General features: G+C 35.3%; 1 protein-coding gene across 3 annotated transcripts; it reads left to right on the forward strand.

Annotated features, from left to right (window-relative positions):
* The first annotated feature begins 4 nt into the window (after positions 1-4).
* LOC110384385 (phospholipid-transporting ATPase IF) lies at positions 5-27,870 on the forward strand. Of its 3 annotated transcripts, XM_064037580.1 has the most exons (19): positions 5-144; positions 220-310; positions 483-563; positions 9,042-9,246; positions 12,319-12,444; positions 15,909-16,130; positions 16,944-17,123; positions 17,373-17,678; positions 17,974-18,221; positions 19,230-19,655; positions 19,974-20,145; positions 20,774-20,964; positions 22,282-22,563; positions 23,088-23,224; positions 23,597-23,732; positions 23,977-24,122; positions 24,881-25,048; positions 25,463-25,618; positions 25,965-27,870. In XM_064037580.1, exons 4-19 carry the CDS (start codon positions 9,159-9,161, stop codon positions 26,155-26,157), a joined length of 3,177 nt encoding a protein of 1,058 aa, XP_063893650.1. In that variant the 5' UTR covers positions 5-144; positions 220-310; positions 483-563; positions 9,042-9,158; the 3' UTR covers positions 26,158-27,870. The 3 variants fall into 3 exon arrangements, with proteins under 3 accessions (XP_063893650.1, XP_021201331.2, XP_021201335.2); XM_021345656.3 differs by lacking the exons at positions 5-144; positions 220-310; positions 483-563 and adding an exon at positions 1,394-1,578; XM_021345660.3 differs by lacking the exons at positions 5-144; positions 220-310; positions 483-563; positions 15,909-16,130 and adding an exon at positions 1,394-1,578.
* Positions 27,871-27,879: the final 9 nt, after the last annotated feature.

The raw sequence follows: 27,879 nt of genomic DNA on the forward strand, positions 1-27,879 counted from the left end.
ACTATAGAAGAATGCAATTATTGTTAAGTTAGCATGTAATTATAATTAGTTGCTGGATGACCAAAGAGAACTAGGATGATATAAAAAAAAGAAACTGTATCTACTTACTTAGAAGAACAGTATATCACTAATAAATTGTGACTGGTAAGATCTACAGTAACTTTAATACATGGTTTAATCAATGTCTATAGTGTTATCTGAATTCACAATATGTTACAGGTGCACAATATGCTGCACCAATGCTGCTGCTGGGTACGCTGTGTGTGCACAGAGAATTCATTGCGGATGGAAAGCGTACTGTAAGTTGTATGTAAGTACCAAGAATATATAAATATCCAAAACTATAATAAAGAAACAAGACACTGTATTCTGTGTTATGTACTTTATTTTCATCACCTTCTGACAAAGAAGCAGAATTTTTTTTTCATTTTTCAGTGTACTAATAAAGTATTTCCTTTTTATAATTATGTATGTTTTTCTAGGCCACAAATATGAACTACGCCGCGGCATTGCGAAACCCTGGGTCACCCTCGTCTTAGCTTCAAGAATCATTCACTTGAAAGGTATATAACTTTTTAAAATTACTAAGTAGATTTTTGCGCAATTTTCCTCGAGAAGTTACAAATATTTGCACACATAGCTCCCAATAACGCCAGTAATGTTGGAAGGATAAGGATCCCTAAAAGTTTTTTCGTAAAATTGTACCTGTGTGACGTCAGCCTTCACTCGAAAAGGAACTCGAGAATTTATTTAATTGTCGCGCCGACATTATTGTTGCTAAAAATAAGGCTCAAGTCAAGACAGCAGAATTTCCTTCGAGTAAGAGAACCAAAGTATCTATATCTATCATCCTCCTGTCCTCACCCCAAATGACTGAGATAAATAGAGAAGTAGGTATCGAAAAAGAAGACATGCTGCACAGATCTTAAATAATATCAGGATAGGACATTAGGATAGTATATATGGTATCTATATCAAAAAACAATATTGGCATGCTTTAAACCCAACCTTCAGAGGACCCATTGTAGTAAATCACTTTATCACCTGACAAAGTAGTCCATACTCCTCAGTTGGACATGTAAACACAGAAGGTACCCTGTCTACACGTGAGTAATTATACTAATCACAGCTGTCAGATATTAATGCCTTTTCTAATTAATATTAACCTACTACGAACCTAGTTAGTTTTCAATGTCGTCTCATGTTACCACCTGTACATATAGGTTTATTGTCCTCTATATTTTTTTATAAACTTTTCGGAATCGTCGATAACAGGTGTCCGAGAATCTAAATGTAACTTGGAAGGTCTAGGCCCTACGTCACCCGGTGTCATGTCGTCAAACTTTTATTGATATCGTATTGAACACGATAAGATAGTTTTCGCTATCAGCTTAGCCGTTTTACATCCATTGTTGTATTTGAGTTTCACTAACACGGTCATACGCGTATGTGTTTGAATAAAAATGTGCGTCAAGTGTATATAAAATGAGACAGTGTGGTTCAGCGATATACAATTATATACAGCGAGTGATCGTGTGTATACTTTCGTGGGTAGCGTGGATATTCTGTTTTTACAATGTAAGTAAAATTACTGCTACCGTATTGGTCATGTGTGAGGCCGTGATTGAACTAATCGGACGTTCAACCAATCAGGATACGGCATATTGGTACATTGATACGCAAATTATAGTGCACGAGCACTTGCCTGCTGTGCAGATATTTGGATGTTCCTCCTCCCTCGTGATCTCTACGTATTTTTGATAGAATTGTAAATTGTAAGAAATGTTTACGCATGATTCAGTACGCGTACTAAAACACCTTCAAAGTTTCGTTTACATTCAGGATTCTAATTTCTGCAAGATCATAGCGACTGTCTTGTACAGCAAAATATGCACTTGTCACTACCATAAAAGTCGAGAATATACACAAAAATAATATTTTATCAGATAATGACGACACGTAGATTAAAGCAGTATAATTATGTTACCATGTTTATGTGATGTTATGTCGCGATTGATAAACGGTCAAATAAATAAGTCGTATTGTATACTTTATGTGTTTGTCTGGTCAGAGGCAATAAGCAAAATACTGAGTAATGATTATCTCAGTAGGTATTTTCTCAGTATTATGGATGAATACAAATAATGAAGCCTATTAAAAAACACAGTTCTGGTTATTAATATCCAATGATCGTGACGTTCTAAATTTTAGAACGTCACGATCATTTAGAATCTAAAAGAACAGACCCATAGGCAAAAGCCTTATTTTAATTTGAATTATATTCTCGATACTTAAAGCTCCTGAAACTCCACTTCAAAGTTTTACCGATAACTATGGAGAAGCTATGTATGTCCACATAGTGTCTCCATAGTTATTATATATTATATTTGATCATGCCCTGTAATTTAAAAAATAATATGATGTTATTATTTTAGTACATATTTATAGCACATAATACGTCACCTACTTGGTGGCCAGGGAATCCCAAATCAAACCAATCTACGTACATAGGTATTCATTTGTTATTAACAGCTGCGACTGCATTAATAAAATATTGCGTATTTAGGAAAATTAATCAGGCTATGATAGTCTGATTAACATAGATAGTCTTTATTTAGCTGCTGGACCAGTACCTTAATTATTTCTAAGTATTAAGGAGATAATGCCTTCCTGGTAGATATGTAGTCCTTCTCAATAAATAAACTATTGAGGCAACGCTGAAAAGATTTTTAAATTAGACCTGAGTTCCTGACTCGTTTAACCAGCATCATCTTCATCTTCCGAGCCTTTTCCCAACTATGTGGGGGTCGGCTTCCAGTCGTTTAACCAGACAAACTCTTTATAGCTTTATAATATTGGTTAAAATGATAAGATTAATTAAAGTTTCAAAACGCGTCTAGCTTTTAAAGTGAAATGACTAATTACATCACCTTATGAAACATTTCCCACCGCGTGTAAATTCTCGGAAACAATTTCCTTTCGATAAATACACTTGGACACCTAGAACATAACTTTACATACAAAATCGAAACCATGTAATAATTAACGACTTGGAAATATGAATGGCATTTTCCATTGGAACATTACAAGTAAAATAATTGTGTGAAATTGTTCAGCGATCCTAATGAAGAAGATTTTTTTGATATTTCCCTTGAATTTTAACCCGTTCAGAAGCTATCATTATGCTTTTTTTCCGGGTTTGTCCAGGGTTAAAATCCTGAACACGTGTAGTTGTAAATTCGCAGTAAAAAGCTCCACCCCACCTTAGACCTGTCAATCCATAATACATAATAGTATTTGATTACCTAAAGACGTAGTAGTTTTACAAAAAGGTTGTTATATGGCCGTTACACACTAAGCAACTGTTTGCAAAGAATGTAAATTTTTCGAATTTCGAGAGCGATTTTCACGTCTTTGAATACCTACGTATTGCTCCCAAAATTTGAAAAGATAGTGTACCTAATATTTAAGTAATAAGTAGGACGGCTGCGGAGTTAGCGCAGTGAGCTAGATTATTGTTAGATATAACTTGTAATTTAGATATAAATAAATTAAAAAATCCCCTACGGCTTCGGGGAAAAACAGATTTGTTGATGTTTACGTCACAATAGAACGTCTCATAAATATAAAATAAGGTAATGGACAAGTCCATTAGTTACTTATATCACAATCAAAAATAATATGATTTGATCGTGTAACGATTGTCGATACATGTGATAAAGTTTTCGCGGGCATAGTTGTTTAATCTGTAATTAATGTTATCTGTATGATTTATAGTAGTTTTGGCGTTTTAATTCAAATGTCCACTTAAAAGACGGAAGAGTTAAAGGAACATTTTAAAATTAATTGGTAATCACAAACATAGGTATGTTGGGTAACTTGAGGAAAAATGAAAATCCCTTGACTTCTCGTTCAATATCTCATCACTTTTGAACTTGTATACTACAGATTTGCATCAATACGCCAGATCCACCATGTATTTTTGCAAAAATCGGCAAAAAAATTTGCACAATCGGGTAAAAACAACACTGGCCGTAAACTGTAATTGATCAACAAAGTGAGCAAATATTGATGCAATACAAAGTAACGAATAGATCTAGATTAGGTATAGATGCATGCATCGATGGAACCTATGTCATTAGCGTTTATGATCGTCCGGCAGAGATTGTCCATATTGTTGTAGGTCATGTCGATATCATGATTTAGAAGCATATCCTGCACCCTATCAGTTATAACTCCACTTGTAATTTATGGAGCCTCAAAAAACGAAATAGATTTTGATAAAGGGATTTCTAAATGATTTAATCAATAAATAGATTGTGTTGTGGTGACGTCTCGAATCTTAACTGGATCTACTATAAAACGTGTGCGTGTAAATTGTAGGTAGGTTATGAATGAAGAATTGAGACTTGACGCGGCCATTAGCGACCACGGCTGATTGTTGCATATGCCAGTTGCGTAGTATGCACTGACCCTAAGTAACATGAGGATCATACAAATTAAAAGAAGGGGTTCAAAATATGAAATAGGGTTCTTAATAAGCATATACAAAAGATGTAGCTAGACCATAGATTCCAACTCTGCAAGGAGTTTAAACTAAACCGTTGAAAAAAGTTTTTATACCAACAACATATTGAAAATATCGACCCCGGTAATCTTCATTCAATGCCAAGGGAAGCGCTAATTTATAGTCAGATGCTAGCCTTCTCACGATTAGCTGCAGCAGTGCGCTGGTGGCGGCCGATCCTGACATTGGACGTCTGTCCAATGGCACGCTAACAGTGGCCCGGCAGGCCGGCAATATGAGGCGCCCACCTAATGGCATCCATTAAAAAGTTTCTATAGTTGTACGTTCACTACAATCCGATGGACAAATGAAGGTAATTTATTCAATCTTTCTACTGATTTGTTTAATCATGTTCATATAACTACTTGGAAAGTGTTTTAAACTATTTGGCCCCTTGTGTTTGACCTACGGGATATTAAGAAAAAGTTACCCTGAAACATAAGAATGGAGAAAGATTTGAATGGGTTTCGATTCTGTCTTCGGCTCGGACCACAGCGGTACAAGTCATTTAATGATTTCTAATCCCTAAAATGTCTTCCACAATTGTTTAAAGTACACCCTCATTTCATATTATGCACATATGTTTCACGGTCTGTGTCCCCATAAAATATATTTTTGAAGTAAATATGAGCTAAACCTATGCACATGATAGATGGATGATTCATGCCGTAGACAAAATTCTACCTAAGATACTTGTAAACTTGGTCGATTGGATTAGACGGCTGTCTCAAGATTGGGTTATCTCATTCATCTTCTTAGATTACGCTATAAAGACCATTTGCGGGATTAGTAAATCATGCTTTTTGGAGGAATTTCCCTAATGCGTTTTGTGATGTAGGATGACTGACTTGAAGGAAATTTTATATGTGACCTTTTCTTTCTCTCTTCCTATTTATTTCCAAAATGTTTAATAAATGTGTGAGTGCGATTATAGTGATTTAAATAGATACGCTAAGCGTGTGTGGCCACATGACTAAGACATGACTTTCCATTTCGCATTTGTGTCCACTTTATACATACACTTTTACTACTAGGTATGACTACTTCATTCATGCTGTAGGTACTTACCTATTAAATGAATTCATTCAAATATTAGTTCAGCAAATATATGATAAAGATAAAAAATATACCTATGTTTCATTATTTGATCACGTAGATAAAGCCCTAAATTATACGTGTCAGCACGTTGCACGATAAAGTTTCAATATCAAAATAATTCTTTACGGTCTGGTGGAAACAGTAAATATAATTAAAGGAAACTCGATAAACCTAAGTTGTTCACCCAATAATATCCGCTCAATCAAACATTTCGTCAGCAATTTATTTAACAGCAATAACACGACTGCTTATTAGCTCTTAACTTCTAATTCAGACTGCTACGCTGCGTCTACAACGACGCGATCGTCACTAATTTTAAAACTGCGATCTTCAATGTTAAAACTTTAGGGCACTGGCCTGAAAAGCGTGCCTATTTGGCAAAACTGCTAGTGTATGGTGAACATCTGTTTTCTTGCTGCCCGCAGTACACACGTCTGACAAATCTTTTAGATATAAGTCTGGCTATTATCTTAAGACATCCTTCTCAATAAAGTCAGGGCCTACGGAACACCAGTTTATTGAAGCTAGAGCTCCTATTTATCGATTGGTGACCCATAGAAAAATGTAGACCTTGGATTCACACTCCATTTTGCGTAATGTCCCACGGTGCTGATAGCACTATGCATATTTAAACACATGCCTTGTATTTTTTTTCTTCGACAACTTAAGAAGGGGTTGTCAACCGAAGGTAATTGCTGTATTACAACTTCTAAGTATTGGTATCAGGCATAGGGGTGGTAATTTATAATTCATTTGTTTTAAACGAAGAATTACATGATAGGTGTTGTAAAAAATTTCAAGAATTAAAAAAATAAATTATAAATTTAAAAAACCCCTGACCCAAAAAAGTACGTCATTATTATAACAAAAGGTTAAAAACGCTAAATCCTTAAGAGCGTGTACGTCAACCGCGCGCCATTTGGCCTAAAATGGTACTTTTCAAACCACTGTTTCTCAGTAACTACTTATCCTATAACTATGTTATTTTTTAATAACGCAAGGTAATTTCACTGTCTATATAGTTAATTGAACATAAATTTCAATTTGTGTAGTTTAAATACTTAAAACCCCTATAACGTAACAGATGTTTTATAAAATTCCCGTTCAGCGTCTATTTCGAAGCTTAAATTCATGTGAAAACAGTGGCAAATCTAATCATATTTATTTTTTTACTCATAGACGAAATCCCCATGCCTATAGTTAGTTGAAAACATTTTTTGATTTAGGTCTCTATCTTTCAGAAAAAAATATTTTAACAATGTGAAAAATTGTGAATTTTAAATGCTTTTTTTACCTATCTATCTTACTTAATTTAACATAACAATTATTTACTATAGTAATATAACTCTTTCTTTAAAACATAAACTTTATATTATAATTTAATCTCTCGTTTTTATTTTTTTATAAATTATTTAAAAACTACTATAAAACGCTGCACGCGAGTCAACTCAAACCAGACCGCCGCAAGGCTTCACAGCGAGAGGACGTGTCGCTCCGTCACATCGCGTAGGGTGAATAACCTCTGCCGTGGATACTGATAATAGAGTACATTTCAAGCGCGACCAACAAATCTTGATACATTACTATTTTATTTAAAGCTCAATTTTGAAGCATGATGAGGAGGATGATGATTTTTTTTATCGATTGAGTTGAAATTTTGTTTGAATGTTCAGTTTTAATGACAATGTATGATTCTATATCCAATATGGCGGTATACCCAAGATAGAGAAAAAAATATTTTTTATGCATTCCTACGATATGGGTATCAAATGAGAGGGCTTGCTATGAATAACTCGAAAAAAAATGTGTCGCGAGTCTAAATCTAATATGGCGGACTCCTTAGGCTAAAAATCACTTATTGCAGATGTCTATTACCAATCGAGCTATAATTTGAGCTATAATTTTTTTCGAGGATGTACCCAAATTTTGACTTTTGATCTCGAATAACTTTTGAAGCATATAGGATAGATAACTTAAAACTTTATTTGCAATGGTAAACCCAAGCTCTTCACCAATATTTGGCTTTCCGGCAATTGTTGTTATTTGACCACAATTTTTCGGTCTGGATGGACTGGACCATTCATTTAAACAATCAATTTTTCAAATCGGTCTAGGCGTCTTTGAGAAATCGAGAACAATCAAATTGAGAACAATCACAAAACAATCTAATTGAAACCTCCTCCTTTCTTTTTTTGAAATCGGTTAAAATACAGAAACTCTTAACATTGTCATTAATCATCAGTCGACTATTTAGTACTGTTGAAAATTGTATGTAATATACAGAAAGTCCTCAAAACCAAGGTTTTCATAGGTGCCCGATTTTTTTTGCAAAAGAGTGTAAGTATTAACGACTTATTTTCATGCTTTTATGTTTTAGACATCCATAGACTTACACTATTTTCCCGCTATTAACTATTTACTAAATAATATATTTTTTGTTCTACCAATTTCACTCGAAAGGATCAAAATGGTTTGTGTGACTATACGTGAAGTATGATAGGCACGCACACAGCCGCGACGCTAGTCTGCGCGGTTTTTTGCGTTGAATTACCTAAAGTTGACATCGCGCGCCGAGCGTACACGCTCTTAAAAGCAAAAAATATCTTTTAACATTACGTAAGTACCAACTAAAGCATTTCAGACTAGCCAAAATTTTGTCGTGTCGGGGGTCCGCACAGACACGTCAAACTTATACTTAACACCCCGTCGTTTTTGCGTCGGGAGTTAAAAATGTACTTCTGACCAAAACTTAGAACTATAGTCTCTCTCTCTGAAATAACGTCAGGCGCAGCAAAAAAGGCCAAACCAATTTCGAGATTGGTTTTTCCAAAGGCTATCGGTACTAACAGAACACAAAAAGATAAAAGCGGTTATAACCAATACTGCAAAAGTATTCTATATTCGTTTTATCAGTTTTCATATTCACGTATACAATAAAACTTATTTTACTCAGATCCAGATCAAATAGGTATCTAGTTCGAGTTCTGATAATGCAAATATTGATAACGATGTGAGATCACTAACATCCATACCAACATATTTAAAGACGAATCTAACTATATAACAGAAAGTTGTGTTAAGTACTTACACTACTAATAACTCAAGAATGACTGAACTGTTTAAGCTGAAAATTTGAGAGGAGATAGTTAAGACCGGGAGAAGGATCATTTGTCACCATCAGTTATCTCAGCAGTTATCTCGGAAAGTGGGTGAAACTGCTGGGGAAGCTAGTAGTAGATAAAAACATACTCCGTCAGCAGGATACCATCTACTTTAGTGCCGTTTCATCTAGATCGCAGCAAGCATACAGTTATAATATAAATAACAAAGAAAGCTAGGGTTCGTGTTATTTACTCAATGTGGCTTTTCCTTACAGGGCAACAGAGTATCGTCAACAAGAGAAGAAACTCGGCAGATCGATGTGGGGTCCCCCGAGGAAGACGGCAAGAAGAAGAAACACAATAAGATCAAGACCTCCAAGTACACTGTGCTCATGTTCTTGCCTAAGAACCTGATGGAACAGTTCCGAAGAGTGGTGAACTTCTACTTCTTGATCGTCACCATTATAGCTGTCATTATAGGTGAGTTGAGTAGTAAAGGAATTATCGCTGTACACTTCTGAAGGTAGATAAAAGTATCAAAGGGCACAAGTCATTCCAGTCAAATTGAATTTATCAGAACGGTCTTTGGATTGGATTTTATAGGAAGTTAAATATCCAGCTCCGACTGATTCAACTTCTGTTTGAGACATCTCTAATTACTCGTCGTAGTTAAAAAAAAAATTACACATACGGGTTTCAAGTTTTTCACTGTAGGTATTTATAGGCTATATGAAACCCATTTAGCAGAATGCAATATAAGTTCTCGATATTCAGTTCCCAATAAAGCATTTCCCCATTCCAATATTCAATTTATTTGCTTATAAAGACAATAAAAGCTAAATTATAATAGTCGGCTAAATTAGATGTTACAGTTGTTAAGTGTGCTCTGAATAATTGATATTTAAAGGTCGGGGGAAAAAACGTGGGAATGTATGCACCTTCGTGGACCTGTATTTTGTTGTGACACATGTTAAGTTGAATAAGTGAATATTTAATTCTTTATTAAACTGATGTTATGATGGCATGACCGTCATTCTTGCTGTTGTCGTGACCATAGCGAGAATACCAAGTTCATATGTGTTGGATATCTTAACTTTTTGCGAAGTTCATGATATAAGATGTGCCTAAAGGGGCTTGAATCTATATAGCAAAATAAATAATAAGTGATCTTAACTTCAAGTCGAAATGTGTGAGGATAAAAATCACACATGCTCACAAAAACATAAAGCAATGAATATATTCATTGATTGAAAGTCCTGAGTATGACGAGATTTGTGTGCCTATCGGGGCGTCATTGAAGAAAATTTTGCGTTCTTAATTAAATAACAAGATTACCAAATTATTTCGTGATCAAAACTAGATCGTTATTTTGCATTTATCAGGTACAAATAAGGTTTTATGTCAAAAATTGCACAGTCCGAGACGCGGGTCTTATGGAAAACTTTTGGGGAAGGAACAATTTTGGGGTTGTAATACGATTTTATGAAATCTATAACGGACAGAATACAAAATTGGTTTATTTCCTACATCAAAGCAACATAATAAAGCGTTTTCGCAGTAGCTCGCAGGCAATCGATCGCAATACCTGGAATTCTTTCCAGTCCCGATCAAAGAACACTGCAATTTGTATTGAACATTAATTAGAAGGCAGCTTGGCTTTTCTTTGCTCAATTATATAATCGGGGTAGGCAGTAAGTAGGAGGTATACCTATAGAAAATGGCAAAAAGAATGTTATATATTGCATGTATAATAGGTAGGTACTTATTTTCTATTCCATACAATATTATCGGCCAAAGGATGTACCAAGAGACCCCTCTCTTGGGTAGAACATTACAATATGCTCTTTAACATAGCCCATAGAGCACCAATGACCCCCCTTTTAACCGAATTCTTTGGACTAGTATCTTCGTAAAATGGGATACTGTATTAACATCATTTCATTTAGTTTATATTACCCCTGCCTACATGTAGTTAGGCTATTCGGCCCATTAACTTAGCATGTTTGTGTATCTTATCATTTATTGTATTTGTATGTCCATCTAAATGATTTAAGATACAATTAATTAACTGACTCGTATCGAGATCGCGTGAGTCGATGTTAACATTGATTCCTTTTTAAATAGGTTCACGGTAAAAAGCCACAACTCTTTGAAGTACATGAAAACGGGTCACGAGTTAGGATAATTTCATAGATTTTTTTCAATGGGTGTTCTTAGAAACAGGTCAAACTAGTGCTCCGTTAAAAATGGACAGAGAATCGTCTTATAGTCTACATACCTAATATAAATGTGAATTAACACCCAGTCTTTGTCCTCTCCATCTGTTTTTATTTTTATTAGCACCTAATCTTTATACCTTTAGCTTATCACCTAATCCTTGAACGTTGAATTTCGTCAAAATCGAGATGAAGACGAAATTGTAATTCTTATCTTGATTTCGTTAGTTTAACCACTTCAATGACCACGATGAAGTCACAATAGTAAAACAATAGGTATGTATCACATAATGACTCATTGGATAGGGAAGTTATTAATTTTGAGACTTGGATATTGATATCGTAGAATCCAAATACTTTCTTAGCCATACAAAAACACGGGGAATATTTGTTTCAATCATTATAGGTATGGATACTTAGTTACGTACTGTATTTACTTTTATTTATCTTATCATGAGAATTGTAACAGTGTCCGATATAGGTAGTTTTGCTTCGAATGTGTCATTTTAGGGCCATTTGCTTTTAGGGTCATTTTATCGCCTATCAACATGCTACTGAAACACAGGTGTGCTATCTGGTCATGTATTTTTTGAATTATCTCAAAGCCATATTTTCTTTTTAATCATAATCGCTTTTCATGTCTCAATACCGGAATATTTTGTTGAGGAACCTAAAAAACTTAACCTAAGTGTAGGAAACAAGAATTCATACGTAGGTGTCCTAAATTAATTAATGTATGCTAATAGTTAGCTGATCGCTACAGCCAACGAAATTAATAAGGTGGTCAAATTGAAAATTACAGTCACCTATAGGCTGAACATTCAATTTCACCTATCATTAACATAACGGATAGTCGAATAGCTGGCAGCTGTAATAAACCCATAGGTAACTCGTGTAGGTAATTATTAATTTCAATTAATCAAATGAATAAGGCTAATATTAAATGGATTCATGTCCCCCACGTGTGGACATTTCTAGAAATCAGACTTACAAACTTTGTGTCGCTATTTACATAAATTAACATAAACGGAAAGGCATGGGTAATAATATTCCAAGTTATTACCCATGCCTTTCCGTTAAGGTTTGATAACTATGGTGGGTATTTTTTGTGCAATTTCCATATGGGGAGGGGGACGGGGGCTTTTCATACAGGAGTTATATAAGTTCAGTATAGCTCCAGGGCTTTAACTTCTACTAATTAGCGCTATTTTACTCCACAGTAAAGACATAAAGCTTCGGTTGATTTTATGGCTCTTACCACATCCCGACTGTCACAGCACATTTTTCAGTTTCAACCGGTTGATGTCTCCGTAATTATTCCTCATTTTCTTTGCAGACAGTCCGGTATCACCACTAACAAGCATAGCTCCCCTAAGCTTCGTGGTGCTCGTGACTGCCATAAAGCAAGGCTATGAAGACTGGCTGAGACACAAGGCCGACAACAAGGTCAACAATCAGATAGGTAAGATAACCGCAGATAATGGCAGATAACGCACCATAACACCATTGGGAGAAATATCTCTCGTATTTTGGTATTGGTTTACAGGGATTATTTGGGCAGAGATAGGCGAGATTCAATTGTTTTGGAGGTTATTTGCAGCGCTTGCTTAAAGCTCGTGATAGACAGATTTCTATAAATAGATTAGCTTCCTTTCACGGAAAAAAGAAGCCTAAAATATAGGCCTGGATGAAAATTAAATACCGTGTGTTTTAATACAAATAAAAGGTTCACTATGCAGAGTAATTGTCATGTATAATATTATTTAGAGAATATAAGCGTGTTAATTAGGAATTATGCATGTAGTATCAATCAGTAAGCTGAACATGTCCTGCATTTTTGTACAATGAATGCAGGACAAATCAAACTAATTCTAGCGGCCAGACATTATATCTCTGACACTTATTACACGGCAAATGTACAGGCAAAATATTCAATAAATGCTTATTTCCATACATGTACAATTGTACATGAACCTTGTATAGTATACGTGCGATAGTTGATATCTTTTATCATTTCGCGATCCATTTAATCAGTAAGTACCATATACGTTAGGGATTTCCGGAAAGTCAATAGGTATATAAATAAAGGTGGGTTTTCTGCCAATAAGGGTTTAGTCAGATGTGAATCATTTCTTTTCAATGTCATGAAATAGTACTTTAGTACTGAATTATGTAATTTATGAGAATAGATAGGTAACTGACAATTTCTTCGTTTAACTACTACTAAATTAAATATATATTTTTTTAAATTCAACTACGAGCGATCCTTGAATAATTTAAAAAGTGAAACGTCAAAGCAATTTTATAAAGGTTGTGAGAGTTTTTTAATGATAGCGTTCAACGTTAAGCAGGTAGTTATTTACCTCCTACTTATACGTCAGATATGTACTTATAAAATTGTTCCTTCTTATGAATTTGCTATCAGTTGATAATACCATTAATACCGGATCCAATCGGATTCGAATAATATTATAAATTGTTATCAATAAAATCTATCAGCGTGTTTATTTTGAACTAGCTTTTGCCCGCAACTTCGTTCGCGTGGAATAGTGACTACCAGCAGATTTTTGATTTGACCAATAGATGGCGCTATATGTCCGGAATAATTTTATTTTTATTTTTTTTGTAATAAAAACTATCCTATGTCCTTTCTCAAGTTTCAAACTATGTCTGTACCAAATTTCACACAAATCGGTTCAGTAGTTTAGGCGTGAAGAAAAGACAGACAGACAGACAGAAAGACAGACAGACAGACAGACAGAGTTACTTTCGCATTTATAATATTAGTTTGGATAATGTACATACAATTTTATTAACTTTATGACATTAAACTGTAGGTTTTAAGTACTTTTTGCTTTCTTTTCCTCATAATAAATATCTTTATCATTCTATAATATTACCTACATAGGTTTAGATACATAAAAAACCGTTTTTCCCAACAAGTTTTTTCTTCATAAATCTTTGAGAAGTTTAAATATTTCTCATTATTTAAAATTATCTTGATACCAAGGGAAAACTCAAAGTTGGTCCCTATGGCTTTCTCTACAAGTCTGACACCGTTTGCGAAATTTATTTAAGGCACATGAACCGACGTCTAATGAAAAGAGAAGTATCCAGGCAAACTAAAAATAAATAAATAAACAAATTATAGAATTAAAACTGTACAGAATAAGGATTATCGCCTGATATTGATTGCACGTAATCTTTATTAAAATCAGCATGTCTTAGGTACCTAAAGTTTACGGTCAATGAGCTTGGAATTATGAGCCCTGAAAAATGTTAGCCCCACGTATCTATCTGAATACGATAACATTTTTATTATTGATAATAACCAATACCTAGATGTATCTATCCTATTATCAGACTAACTTAACGAAAATCTCTGACTTCTTCTGCGTTTTTTTTTCATCCTGAGTTTTGAATACTGCTACTACATATAATAGAACTGAATGTAGTAAAACTCTAAACGACGTTAATCTTCTTAAAATATTGAGTAGATATGCCTTGACCGAATGGAGCTTCTGATTGTTAAAGAACCTATGGTAAACACAGGGGTACTCTGATATTACCTGACTGAGTGAAAGAAAATTCTAGAAGCTATTTCAGTAGAATTAAGTGGTAACTATAATTATATGGATAACACTTATATCTATCTATGGGTAGGTAATAGTAACAGCTGTTGGTGACCAACCACCCATAGTTAATGCAGAGGTTATGTTTTACAAGTATTGCCACTTGCTAATCAGCATGCTATCCTACCTACTATCTATTGATTATATTATCAGTTGAGGAAAAAACATTCTCAAATAATATTGCGACTGCGAAATTGCTTGAACTTTGAATCATATTATGTTAAGTTACATATTATGAGTTTTAGCTTCCCAATGGTGAAATCATTTATGACATCAGTTCAGTAGTTTTGAAGCCTTTAGGGAAGGTACAAACAATTTTTTTTCCCGTTTATTCCTACTAATATTATAAATACGAAAGTAACTCTGTCAGTCTGTTACGTTTTCACGTCTAAACCACTGGACTGATTTTAATAATTTGGTACAGAGATAGAGTTGACCTTGAGAAAGAACACAGGATAGTTTTTATCCCGGACTTTTGAAGAATTTCTCTTGGAAACGCGATATAACTGAACTCTGCGCGGGCGAGGCCGCGGGCGGAAGCTAGAAATAAATATGTACATATTAGCATAGCTAGATAAGTAATAGAACCTATAACACTTGTATTTATTAGCTGTGCGGTGAAATAAAGCTCTCGCAACCTTTCTAATTAACGTCGGCTTCAGTAAAACAATATAATCCTTATAAAAATAAAGCTATTGATTTCCTAACTAATCTAGTGAACTTCATAATATTGATAACCAGATAAAACGCTTGATCAGATGAAATCCGACATGTTATAGATAATATCGATTATCTATAATTTATCTTCAGTATCGAGTTCTCATGGCCTCTAGGCCATAGTGATCTGTGCAGAAAACTACAATATTTATATTTCCATAGATAGAAGCTGCGACACTGAATTTTATCAAGTTTACAAAAAAATTGCTTATACCATGCCACCTTTGTATTGTATATATCTTATCTTCTTTCAAACTTCTTTGAAACCATGACGAAATTAAAGAAAAATTCGTGTATTCTTGAGCATTTTTCCTTCAAGGAAAAGTTATTGCATGTTATAATAGGTAACTACAGCCACTAGTCACTACCTTGATTCTTACACGCCAATAAACTATAATCAATTCTACTTGCTTTTTCGAAAAAAATAAAACTTTGATAAATGTGTGTACTCTCAAATCTAACCAGAATAGAAAATGTTTAAAGATGCTATACCAAAAGCATATTCTTTCATTTAACCACAAAACACAAAAACCAATAGTTCTAAAAATATACCTAACACAAACCTACCTTTCAACAGTGGAAATAGTCCACAAAGGCGTGATTAAAGAAGTCCGGAACTCCTCGATCGCGCCCGGCACCCTCGTTCGCGTGAAGAGAGGCAAAGAGGTCCCAGCTGACCTGGTCCTTCTCTGCTCAGCTGGCGAAAAGGGAAAGTGTTACGTCACTACAGCTAATCTTGATGGGGAAACGAATTTGAAGACTCTGAGGGTACCTCCTCCGTTAGTGGCCTTCACGCCAGGTATTTAAGGAATATTTTGTGTTTGTGTGTGTTACTCATTGACCATATACCTCTACATAGCTTGTGTTCTCATTTGTGTTAACTGTGTTTGTGATGTGTTAACATTGTTTCGAAGGACCAGTTCTTAAAAAAAAAATCTATTATTTTATGTATTCTTCTTGTCCTAATGTGAATTGTGATTGTAGATTTTAATTATACCTACGAAATCAAGGTGTCTTTAAAGAAAACGGGTCTTGTCTCAAGTTTGTTAGAATTTTCTACCTTGCAAGTCAATTCCATCGGAATAAAAATAATTTCATATATATCGCCATTCATAATTATTGTGTCTAAGATAAAATGTTTTGTAATTAAAAGCCATCCATTTGTGTGTGTTTTATACATGTCTCTGCCTGTCATTGTGGTAATAAAGGTATTTGGTCCATAACATGTGCTTTTATTTGCGCGAACGTAGCAATCTCAAATTTCATTGTCATCCTGACTAGATTTAGTTCTGCTGACATAAGGTAAATGACGATGATATATGTAGTACATCTGTTGGTAGAATGAGTAATTCTGCTCAAAGATACAAATAGATAGGCAGATAAATCTTTTGGTTTTATCTGAGGTAGTATCAATGCCAAAATATCATATAAATTGGAATATTACATAACTTCAATACCATCTTATAGGTACCCGCTTATGCTCTCAGACTCTTTAGAGTCACAGAACAACAATGTTCCTAGCTTAGTAAAAGAAAAGGAGCCATTGAACTTAAGACATCAGTCTCTATGTTCATAGTTCGAATATTTTCATTTTATGCTCATCTTCCTTTAGATATTCTGCCTCAAGGCATGCGAATAGAAGTACCGCACAATGTGCCAGATCTCTACACGTTTTTTGGGCGGTTGGAGATCCCTAACCAGGACAGCTTGGTGCTAACGACCGACCATCTTATGCTGAGGGGGTCCAGGGTCAAGAATACTGAGTGGGCGATAGGATGTGCTATTTATACTGGTAAGTTTTGTAATATTTTTTTAGACGATAGAAGGTTAGAAGTAGTGAAAAATCATTTCCAATAACGGTCCATTCAAGTAATTAGAGGTCCAAAAGTATATCAATTTAAAATTATAATTCAATTTTTTCCAAAAGTTTGTAGTCTGACAAGTTTGTAGAATTGACCTTACCTACTATTCTACAACCTTGAAATTCCAGAACATTCCATTGAATATAAAATCGAATCTCTCAAATGCAATTTCCTTACAGGCGAAGAAACAAAACTGGCACTCAACTCAAAATACTCAGGAAACAAATTCTCATCGAGCGAGCTGGCGATCAACGAGTCCCTCCTATACTTTATAATTCTCCTAATAGTTGAAATTGTAATCTCTTTGGGTGCTAAACTGTTTATTGAACGTCGGCACCCCGAGAGAGACAAATACTTGGGCCCGGGCACTCCATACCCGGCCCCTCTAAGCTATATTCTGCAAGATCTATTCTCCTTTCTTCTGCTGTATTACTACATTATACCAATGTCGTTATACGTCACTATTGAGCTGTATAAATTTATTGGTAAGTCGTTTGTTTTATGACGTTTCTATACACAAAGGATTGGCAAATACGTGATCAGATTATTGTGATAACGGCATATCCTATTAGCTACCTCCTAATAATACACATTATGTAGTAGACGTAAAAACCCTTCAAAAACTTTTAATGAGATTCGAATCACGCATAGCTTGAAATGTGGATAAATAGTATCTCACTTCAAGAAAAAGTGTCGACGTAAAGTCAACTAACTAACTTTTCATTTCCTCCGTGGTTAAAATTTGCAAAAACAGCCTTCACATCCATTTCTCTATCACAGGGTCATTATTCATCGCCTGGGATGAAGACCTCCGGTGTGAGGAAACAGGCAAACCCGCGGTAGCGAACACGTCAGATTTGAACGAGGAGTTAGGGCAAGTGGAAGTGCTATTCTCCGACAAAACGGGCACTCTTACTAAAAACCTTATGGTGTTCAAATCATGCTCCATAAAGGGGAGAATGTATGAAGAAAGGAGTTCCAGACTTTATGATGTCGAAAGGTTGGACGAACCTGTGGATATTGGTCAGGTCAGTTTTTTGTCATTTCCTGAATTTTTTGAAGGCCTGTAAATGTTGATGGAATGTTTCGGTCATTTGAGGTAAAAAGACTCGGTATAAAGATTAAATTATTTAAATGACGTCCTCCATTAAACATAATAATACTACTAATCTATTTAAAGCTTAATTATTTTATTGAGTAGCTGCTGTCATTATTTTGATAATGCCTCGTATCTTTTAATATGGTTCCAAAGCGGTATGTGGTTAAACGATTGGTTTTGCCTGGGTTAACAATAGTTTTTTTTTTTCAATTTGAAGACATACACACTAGTTTATAATTATTATATTAGGTATTTGTCTTCAAATAATTATTGCACAACGCAGTGTTAGATGATGATTCAGCAACAATTGTTTTATGGGATTTCTTAAAAGTAAATATTGGTTTAACTTCGAAGTTAAGTGTCAACCACTCCTTGATAATTATCATTAGATAAGGTAAACTATTTATAACTAAAATTCCTTTGTAAGTAATTTCATCAGTCAGCCACATCAGACCACACGAATTTTAATCTCCTAGTTAATGTAATTAGTAAAACTATGAATTAGTTAACAATATACAAAGATGCTTTGATAAGATTAATTAAATTGATAAATGTATTCTTATCTTTTTATTAGAAAAATAAATCGATCACACTAATATAATCTGAAGCTTAGCTGAAGCGTTTTTTTGCATGGACAGGAACTAGTGGTCCGATTAAAAAAACATAGTCTCTCCGCTATTTGAATTTTAATTTATGGAATGGCATTCACGGCCGATTTCGGCCGCGGCGGCTGATCTCATATACAGAGATCAGCCAGCTGCGTAGGACTTATTATAGTGCACGAGCATTTGCGCAGACACAGGTGCACTCACTATTCCTTTACTCTCATAGCCCGATGGGACGGCAATCCGACACGACCGGAGAGAGATCAGGCGCAGGACCATGTATTATGTATGTACAGGTGCAATCATATAACACAAATCCCTTTCTACTTCAGACAGACATCAAATTCTTCTTCAAAATCCTCGCTCTCTGCCACTCAGTTCAAGTTTCGAACGAAGACATGAAGAAACTGAGCGCTCGTCTCTCAGGGACTGGCAACTTGCAACTACTAAACTTCTTCAGAAGAAAAAAAATCAAAGCAAGGACTAACGCTCCTTCCACTAACGTCATAGACAATGTTACTTGGAACAGTATAATAAATGAGAATGGTAATAAAATGGATTATCAAGCAAGTAGTCCGGATGAAAAGGCTCTTGTCGAAGTAGCCGAAAGAGTGGGGGTTACGTTTTTAGGGGAGGAGGGGAATGACTTGGTGATAAAAGTGGGGGAATTAACGGAGATGTATGAGCGACTGCAAGTGATTGAGTTTTCTTCGGAGAGGAAGAGGATGTCGGTTATATTGAGGGATAAGGATGGAAAGGTAAGCTGGACATAGTTAGTAGGAAATATAAAACTTGACGTTAACTTGAGGAAGGATATTTATTACACTAATACAGCTAGTTTTTGCCTAAATGTAGATTAAAATCAATTTAAATGAAAGTTCAAGTTACCTTAACAATTGGCACGGTTATTAACATTTCGCTATCAATTTGATTTAATCTACTTAATATTTCCGAATACTGATTAGATTATAGCCATTCTACCATGCAATGACCGCGACAAAAATAGCTCGAAATCCCTCTTAATCAATGTTTCAAATGATGATTGATTAAAATTAATTGTTTTTTTTTTTGTCCAGATTTGGCTGTTCTGCAAAGGAGCAGAAAGTTCAGTATTTCCTCTGTGTACCAATAGTACATTAGTCGAGGAAACGGATAAAGATATTAACACATTCGCTAACAAAGGTCTCAGGACTTTAGCTATTGCGTACCGAGAGATTCCTGAAGATGAATATGAGAGAGTTAATGAAGGTGAGTAAAACTGTGTGAAGCCACTTTTTTCTAGTTTGGATAACGTACTGTGATATTTTGAAAAATTTTAAATTGAGCTTATTCTCGCTATTTTAAAATACTTATAAGGATCGAAAGGAATCTTTGAATGTGAATTAAGGCTGATTTACATTGAGTCAGTAACTGACGTCAGTCCACTGACAAGTCAGTGCTGACCCGGCACTGCCATCGTGTAAATTGATTTGAAGTCAGTACAGTACTACTGACGAGACACTGACACTACACTGACTTCGTGTAAATAGCTCGCGTCAGTTTTCGGCGCCTACACTGACGTCAGTTACTGACTCAATGTAAATCAGCATTTACGCTTTTTCTGAATGATTCCTTTTACTTCCGGGAACACCTAGACGATCAATTCAATTGCACAACAGTACAATAAAAAATCTTATGCAATACTATTTCTTTCCGCTAAAAATGATTGCATAATCTTCAATATTAATTGTCAATTACGCAAAATTTGTAATATGGTGCAACCTTGTTGATAGTCAGGGTTGGGTTTAAAAATAAAAATATTTCAGATATTTTTTTTAGTTTCTTGTCAAAAATAATTCAGTCTTTTTTGACATAGTTTTTCTTTTTTCCCTTCCAGCAATAAAAAGTTTAGACGGTAAAAGCGCAGACGCGCTACAACTAGTCACACAACAATACAGGGTGTTAGAGAAAAACCTCACGTTGTTAGGAGCTACTGGCGTTGAAGACTGTTTGCAAGACGATGTGGCTGACACGCTCGCGTCGCTCAGACGAGCGGGGATCAAGACTTGGGTGCTTACCGGGGATAAGGTAAATTATTAGAAGTTTCTTTGAATCCAAATCTATATATATAAAATAAAGTCGTGTTAGTTTAACTGAAAATTGGCAGGGAGGTAGTTTAGAGCCAGGAGAAGGACATAGAAGTTTTGTCACCATCCGGCTACGGGAAGCAGTTATCTCGGGACGCGGGTGAAACCGCGGGCGGAAAGCTAGTATATAAATAAAAGCTTAGGGAAAATTAATCAAGAAAATCTTGCAAGTATTTATTGAAAAGATTGTCAAACAAAACAACAGGAAGATTGCAAAAACAGACCATATCAATATAGTATCTATACTTTTCAAGCCACATAACTTTGCGAAGTCATCTCTGAAGTTGGTAATTTGACTCCTTGTGGCATTTGTACGTACAGATATTGGCTTGAACTTTGCTTGCAGGCAGTCAGCTAGACAAAATTAAAAAAAAAAAGAAAATTTTGAATTGCAAAATTTATGTGCGCCAACATTACACGGCCTCTAGCAAAATATTTCGTACCAAAGAACCAACTAACAAAACAGATTTATTCGCTGATAAAACTAATATTGACTGTTAAATATTGATATTAAAAGGCTTATCTAATTTCCTATTGACGTCGCAAATATATGAATTTCTAATCAAAGTACAGCCCCTATATCTGATGTCCGGATAGGCGAAAACACGCGATATCAATATTCATTGTGACAATACTAGCTATTACTTAATATCAACGCAATGAATTGATAAGGATCATTTTACCTTTTATTAGATTCATAAGTGCCTACGTAATAGGATGTAATTAATTGTAATGATTTCAAAAGAAACTAACCGTTGTGAAATCTACAAATATTGACCACCCTTAACTGTGTAGATATAACACAAAGCTGCTGTCATCAGTGTTTTCTTGCTTTTTGTCAATTTGCGGTTGTCACAGTATTTTAGCCAATTTCATTTGGATTTCTCTGTCTCCCATCATACCAACCTCAAGTCCTTATTATCTCATTTTATGCCTTTGATCAATAACTACAATATCATCATCATCCTCCGAGCTTTTTTCCCAACCATGTTGGGGTCGGCTTCCGGTCTAACCGGATTCAGCTGAGTACCAGTGCTTTACAAGAAGCGACTGCCTATCTGACCTCCTCAACCCAATTACCGGGGCAACCCGATATCCTTTGGTTAGACTGGCGTCAGACTTACTGGCTTCTGACGACCCGTAACGACTGCCAAGGATGTTCAATGACAGCCGGGACCTACAGTTTAACGTGCCATCCGAAACACAGTCAATGGTGTCTAAGATCAAATATTAACATATCCCATTTCTCAATTTTCAGGTAGAAACAGCGATCAACGTCGCCCAATCCTGCGCCCACATATCAGAAAACGACCGAAGAATGTTTATGATAGGTGTAGCCGACAATATAGCTTTACAGGCCCATTTTGAAGAATGTAGACGAATTATTAGCGAACCTAGTTACAGAGACTTGACTTTAGTTGTCGATGGCTCTAGTATGTGTTTGGTGTTGGACACCCCTTATGCCCCTGCTTTCGCGGAAATAGCTGTCAATTGTCATGCCGTGTTGTGCTGTAGGTTGTCGCCGATACAGAAGGCTAAGGTAAGATTTAACATTAAATACATTAACCCGTTGTGTACGCGATGTATTTTGTACATCATCATCATCATCATCATCTCAGCCATAGGTCCACTGCTGAACATAGGCCTCCCCCTTTGATATCAACAGATATTTTGTACATATTGTTCTGTAATTAGCGGCATACAAGCGGTTGTGAATGAATGACATATGAGTGATAAATGCTACTTTTATGAGAAGAGACCTACTCTTAACAATGGAACAATAAATATTTACTTTTATTTCATAATGATGATATATTCTACCGATATGTATAGATTCATTTTCGTTTTCATTTTGGATTCAGTCTTTATTTATAGACCTTTATCGGGTTTCGTACGATATTTTTGATAAAAAAATACATAATCCTATCTATTTTATTACTTTAGGTATGATCAAATATGAAAGCACTTTCAATCAGATTTTTTAAAATTTAATTGAGAACTTGTTTGTCCCTTTTTCAATAAGGTGAAAATTAAAAAAAATACATCAAATTGTTATAATTTCAGATAGTAAAATTAATAAAGAACAGTCCAAGTAGGCCGATAACAGCAGCTATCGGAGACGGCGCGAATGATATATCGATGATACAAGAAGCTCACGTCGGCTTCGGCATCCTCGGGAGAGAGGGACATCAGGCCGGAAGGTAAATATACCTGTCGCCAAACTTTTTGTCATCAAAGAAAACATTTTGACGAAGGTGTTTTTAAGTTCAGGACTAACAATGACTTTTGTGAAACCTGCACTAGATAACTATGATGGAACAAAGATGGAGAAAGAGAAAAATGAGTATACGCGATTGAGTCAGAGAAGATAGAGAGAAACTATGTGTGAGAGAAAGTCCACAGAGTGTGTGTGAAGAAGCGAGGGGATAGATTGTAATAAGATAATGTTTTTAGTTTCTTTTATTCGGTTGAAATTTCAGATACAAAGCTGTGTAATAGCAATTTTAATTTATGTAAGTACTTTTATCCCTGACAATCTTTCTGTTATAATTAAATTCCTGTTTGGTTTTCAGATCCGCTGATTTTGCCATCACAAAGTTTTCTATGATAAAGAAAATGTTATTAGTGATGGGGCACTGGTACTATCAGAGGCTGGCCACACTTATACAGTATTTTTTCTATAAGAATCTAGTCTTAGGGAATATTATGGTGAGTTTATTTCCTTTTTTTTAAGTTTTGTAATTGGATAAATTGGCTGGATTTAAAATTATTCTTGGGTCACATGAACTGTGGTATATAAGAAAAAAATCCATATTTGTTATGTATATTTTTACCCGACTGCCATTAAATTATACCTGTGCTGCTTTACAACCCACTTCCCACAGCCAATGAGGTTTTCCATTTGGATGTTAATATTGTCAAAAAATGTGTTATAATGATTTTTGTTCCACAGTTCCTATTTCAAATCCACACAGTATTTTCAACGCAGTCGATCTTCGACTCGATGTACCTGACGTTCTACAACTTAGTGTTCACATCCGTACCTGTGCTCGTTCTCTCTGTCACCGAGCAACGGTGGCCTGCTAGCTTATTGGCCAGGTTTGTATCTCAAGCTGGCATTAAATAATAATAATTATGGTAATGGTACACTCTCATACACGCTCGCCAAGGACAATATAGATCACTTTTTTTTAACGATAGAACGATAGATGCTAACTCAACAGATAAACACCCAGACCAAAGCCTTAACAATTTTTATTTTAGTTTCCAAAATCTAGTTGTTGCATCAGGTCATTTTGCGGTACATCGGACAAACTTCTAGTACTGTTGTGTGGCATCTAATACTCGTGTGCTGACTTTGGTCAATGCGACACATCAAACAGCCACAGTGCATTCATGATTGAATCAAATAATTAATTCAGTCAATCAGTCACTTGGTCGACGTATCTGAAGGAAAAGAGGATTCGGGCCCTTTCTGTTGGGAGTTCTCTGACCACACGCAACCTACGTTGTTCAAGTTGTTCCTGCTGCTCAACCACTAGTTTTGCAAAATCATCATCTCTCGAGCCTTTTCCCAACTATGTTGGGGTCGGCTTCCAGTCTACCCGGATGCAGCTGAGTACCAGCGCTTTACAAGGAGCGACTGCCTATCTGACCTCCGCAACCCAGTTCCCCGGGTAACCCAATACTCCTTGGTCAGATTTACTGGCGTCTGACTACCCGTGACGACTGCCAAGGATGTTCAATGACAGCCGGGACCTACAGTTTAACGTGCCATCCGAAACACAGTCATTGGTGTCTAAGATATACTAGTTTTGCAAAAAATGATAAATATTGATTTCATTTTATAATTCCAGCAACCCAATCCTGTACCGCGACATCAGCCGCAACCGTCTGATGTCGTGGCAGTACTTCGTGGCGTGGTGCCTGTCGGCCACCTACCACTCGCTGGTGGTGTACTGGTTCGCCTTCGCCGTCATACAGTACTCCGTCATCAGCATCGATGGCCGCCCCGTCGATCTGTGGTGAGTATCTGGTAGTATTTTCATAGCTTTTTTGGGGCTCCTAAAATATGCAGCTGAGTGCCAGTGTTTTACATGGAGCGGCTGCCTATTTTGCCTCCACAACTCAATTACCCGGGCAACCCGATAGTCCTTTTTAAGATTGCTTGTGGGACTTTCGGGCTTCTATCCGTAACGATTGATAGATATATTAAATGGCCCGGTTGTCGTTGAATGCCACGAGTATGCACCAATTTAACATGTCTTCTGAAACACGGAGGAACTTGTCCTGTCAAGATGGTCACCCATATCAACCGGTCAACCCTTGCGGCAGTTACTTGTCGCCACGAACTCCTCAGTATTGACTCAGTACATTGTGGAATGCAAATAAATAATATGAAAATTTGATAAAATAACAGCGATAGTACATTTTTGCAGGTGTTTCGGTGCGATAATATTCCACATGATGACGATAGTAGTGAACTTGAAGCTGTGGCTTCAGACGCGGTACCACACACTCATCTTCGTGGCGTCCATCTTAGTCTCCATACTGCTATACATGGGCTTCAATGTCGTCTACTCTGTTGTATACTTGTAAGTATATTTTTTCATTCATTTCTATAAGATTAACTTTGATTTATGACATTAGTGCTAGATTATTAATTTTTCGATTAATAATTTTTTGCAATTAAATTTATTCATTTTGCTGCCACTACTAGAGTGAAGCTGTTCAACCCAAACTTTTTTATTGAATAATCATCAAATAACTTCTCCCGCTGTGGGTGCATTGGGAAGTATCAGACTCTTACTGACTAAAATCCACCATGTTTTTTCTTAAGCCTTTTACGTACCAGGGCCGCGGTAACTCGCGGAATACAGTCCTACAGCACCATATTAAAAAAATATACATCTTTACAAAATTGTGTTTGTTTAATTCCAGTCCAATAGACGGCGACGTGCTTGGAACATACATACGGCTGCTTGCAGCTCCAACATTTTGGTTCCTGAATCTTTTGGCGATACTAGCCTGTCTTATACCTGACTTCGTAGTTAGAATCTTATCGGATCGGTGGGGATTCAAAACCGTGCAGCGAACTCCCACTAGACCATCTGTATTTACTACCAGGCTATGATAAGTTGTTTATAAGCAAACACATTTAAAAAATAGAGGAATTGAAAACTTCTTCTTGGGAAGTCGGTCAAAAATACTTATTATGACTCAAGAACGGCTGAAAATTGGTGAAGAGAGGTAGCTTAAACCCGGGATAAGTAAAAAGCATTTTTATCCCTATCCGGCAGATCCCTCAGGACGTGGGTGTAATTGTGGGTTTAACCTAGTTTTAGATAGATAAAATATATTGTTTTGGATCGAAAGCAGCGCGGATTCCTAAGACAAAGTCCTTGTAATTTGTTATCCAATTTTGTAGATGAATAAAATTGCTGTTAACTAATAGTGAATTTAATAACGATAAAGTCATAATCTATAATATAAAAATGAATCGCAAAATATGTTGGTAAGCGCATAACTCAACAACGCCTGGACCAATTTGGCTAATTCTTTTTTGTTGTGTTTGTTATTGTCAGGAGAAGGTTCTTATGAAAAAAAAATAGGGTAAAGTAGAGAAGTCAGTTGACGGGAGCGAAGCCGCGGGCAAAAGCTAGTAAATAATAGAATTAACATATCACGATAAATATTTGAAATACTACATGGACAAGTAGGTAGTAATTAATATAATTTACGTATTGGAATTAAAAGAAAATATATGTTTCTAAGTAAATATTACAAAATTAGTACAATATGGTTTGAGGAACTCTTGTGATAAATACAGGGTGTAGTTTCGTAGGTATATATAATATACACTAGTACTATATATTATATAGAAAAAATACGTAATAGAAAAAATACCGTAATACGATGGCTGCAACGTCATACCTAAGGGTACTTAAATATTCATGTTTACTATAAAATGGATTAAGTAAGAATTTGATTTGTTATAAAATTTTCTTCTATATGTAACAGATTAAATACAATTAATTTAGCCCTTTGAGTCGGGTGAGCAAATTAAGGTGAGCAGCTTTAAGCAAATTGTTTCGCCGACAAACTGGGGGTTGTAGTGAATCCTGTATTTAAATATTATATAGTCCTATTCAGTGTATTTGAATTAAATCTACTTTAGATAGCAAATTAATAAGTGTAATTAGTAATTTACTTTGTATGTATAGGCACAGCCTTGATTAATTATTTCCTAATAAATATGTTAGGGGGAAATAATTTGAAAATTGGTGCTCTTAAAATAAAGTAGTTGACTAGTCATATAATATAGTCTTTTGAGTTTCTTATTATTTATCAAATACTAATGTGATTTGGTATAAGTAAGAGTATACACGAAGTCAGTATACTATAAAATGCTACTGGTGATAGCTATTTATTTTGCTGCCAAACAACATTATACAAACTTAAGTAAATTCTATACTGTAAAAATTGAGGTTATGAAGATAGATATATGTTCTATTTGGTATAAATTATATAGATTTATTTATCTTTCTGTGTCGATATTTATTAGCATTAGCTAGTATAAGTGCTACTCTTAAGAATTATTAATAAGCAGTGCATTTATTATGAGAGATTGTTCAGAAACAATACCTAATACCTACATTAAAAATAGATATAAGTATATGCACTTTATTTTTCTCTTATGACAAAACACTTAACTTTCGTAGCAATAAATTAAATTAAGATTATCCTCGCTAAAGTTACGTAATAGTTAGTTGTAAATATTATTTAAAGAATACTTATTATATTATTTGACCAATAATTTTAAATTAAATGAATTTATTTTTTAATAGTTTTGTGT

The sequence above is a fragment of the Helicoverpa armigera genome, chromosome 13 (assembly GCF_030705265.1).
Source record: "Helicoverpa armigera isolate CAAS_96S chromosome 13, ASM3070526v1, whole genome shotgun sequence".
Taxonomy (NCBI): Eukaryota; Metazoa; Arthropoda; class Insecta; order Lepidoptera; family Noctuidae; genus Helicoverpa; species Helicoverpa armigera.

Excerpts from the sequence above, each read along its gene's own strand:
- LOC110384385 (XM_021345656.3), top strand. The coding sequence starts at position 1,486 with ATGAGACAGTGTGGTTCAGCGATATACAATTATATACAGCGAGTGATC. Across the intron at positions 9,247-12,318 it reads CATTATAGCTGTCATTATAG|ACAGTCCGGTATCACCACTA; the intron begins GTGAGTTGAGTA and ends TTTTCTTTGCAG. Across the intron at positions 19,656-19,973 it reads TGAGGGATAAGGATGGAAAG|ATTTGGCTGTTCTGCAAAGG; the intron begins GTAAGCTGGACA and ends TTTTTTGTCCAG.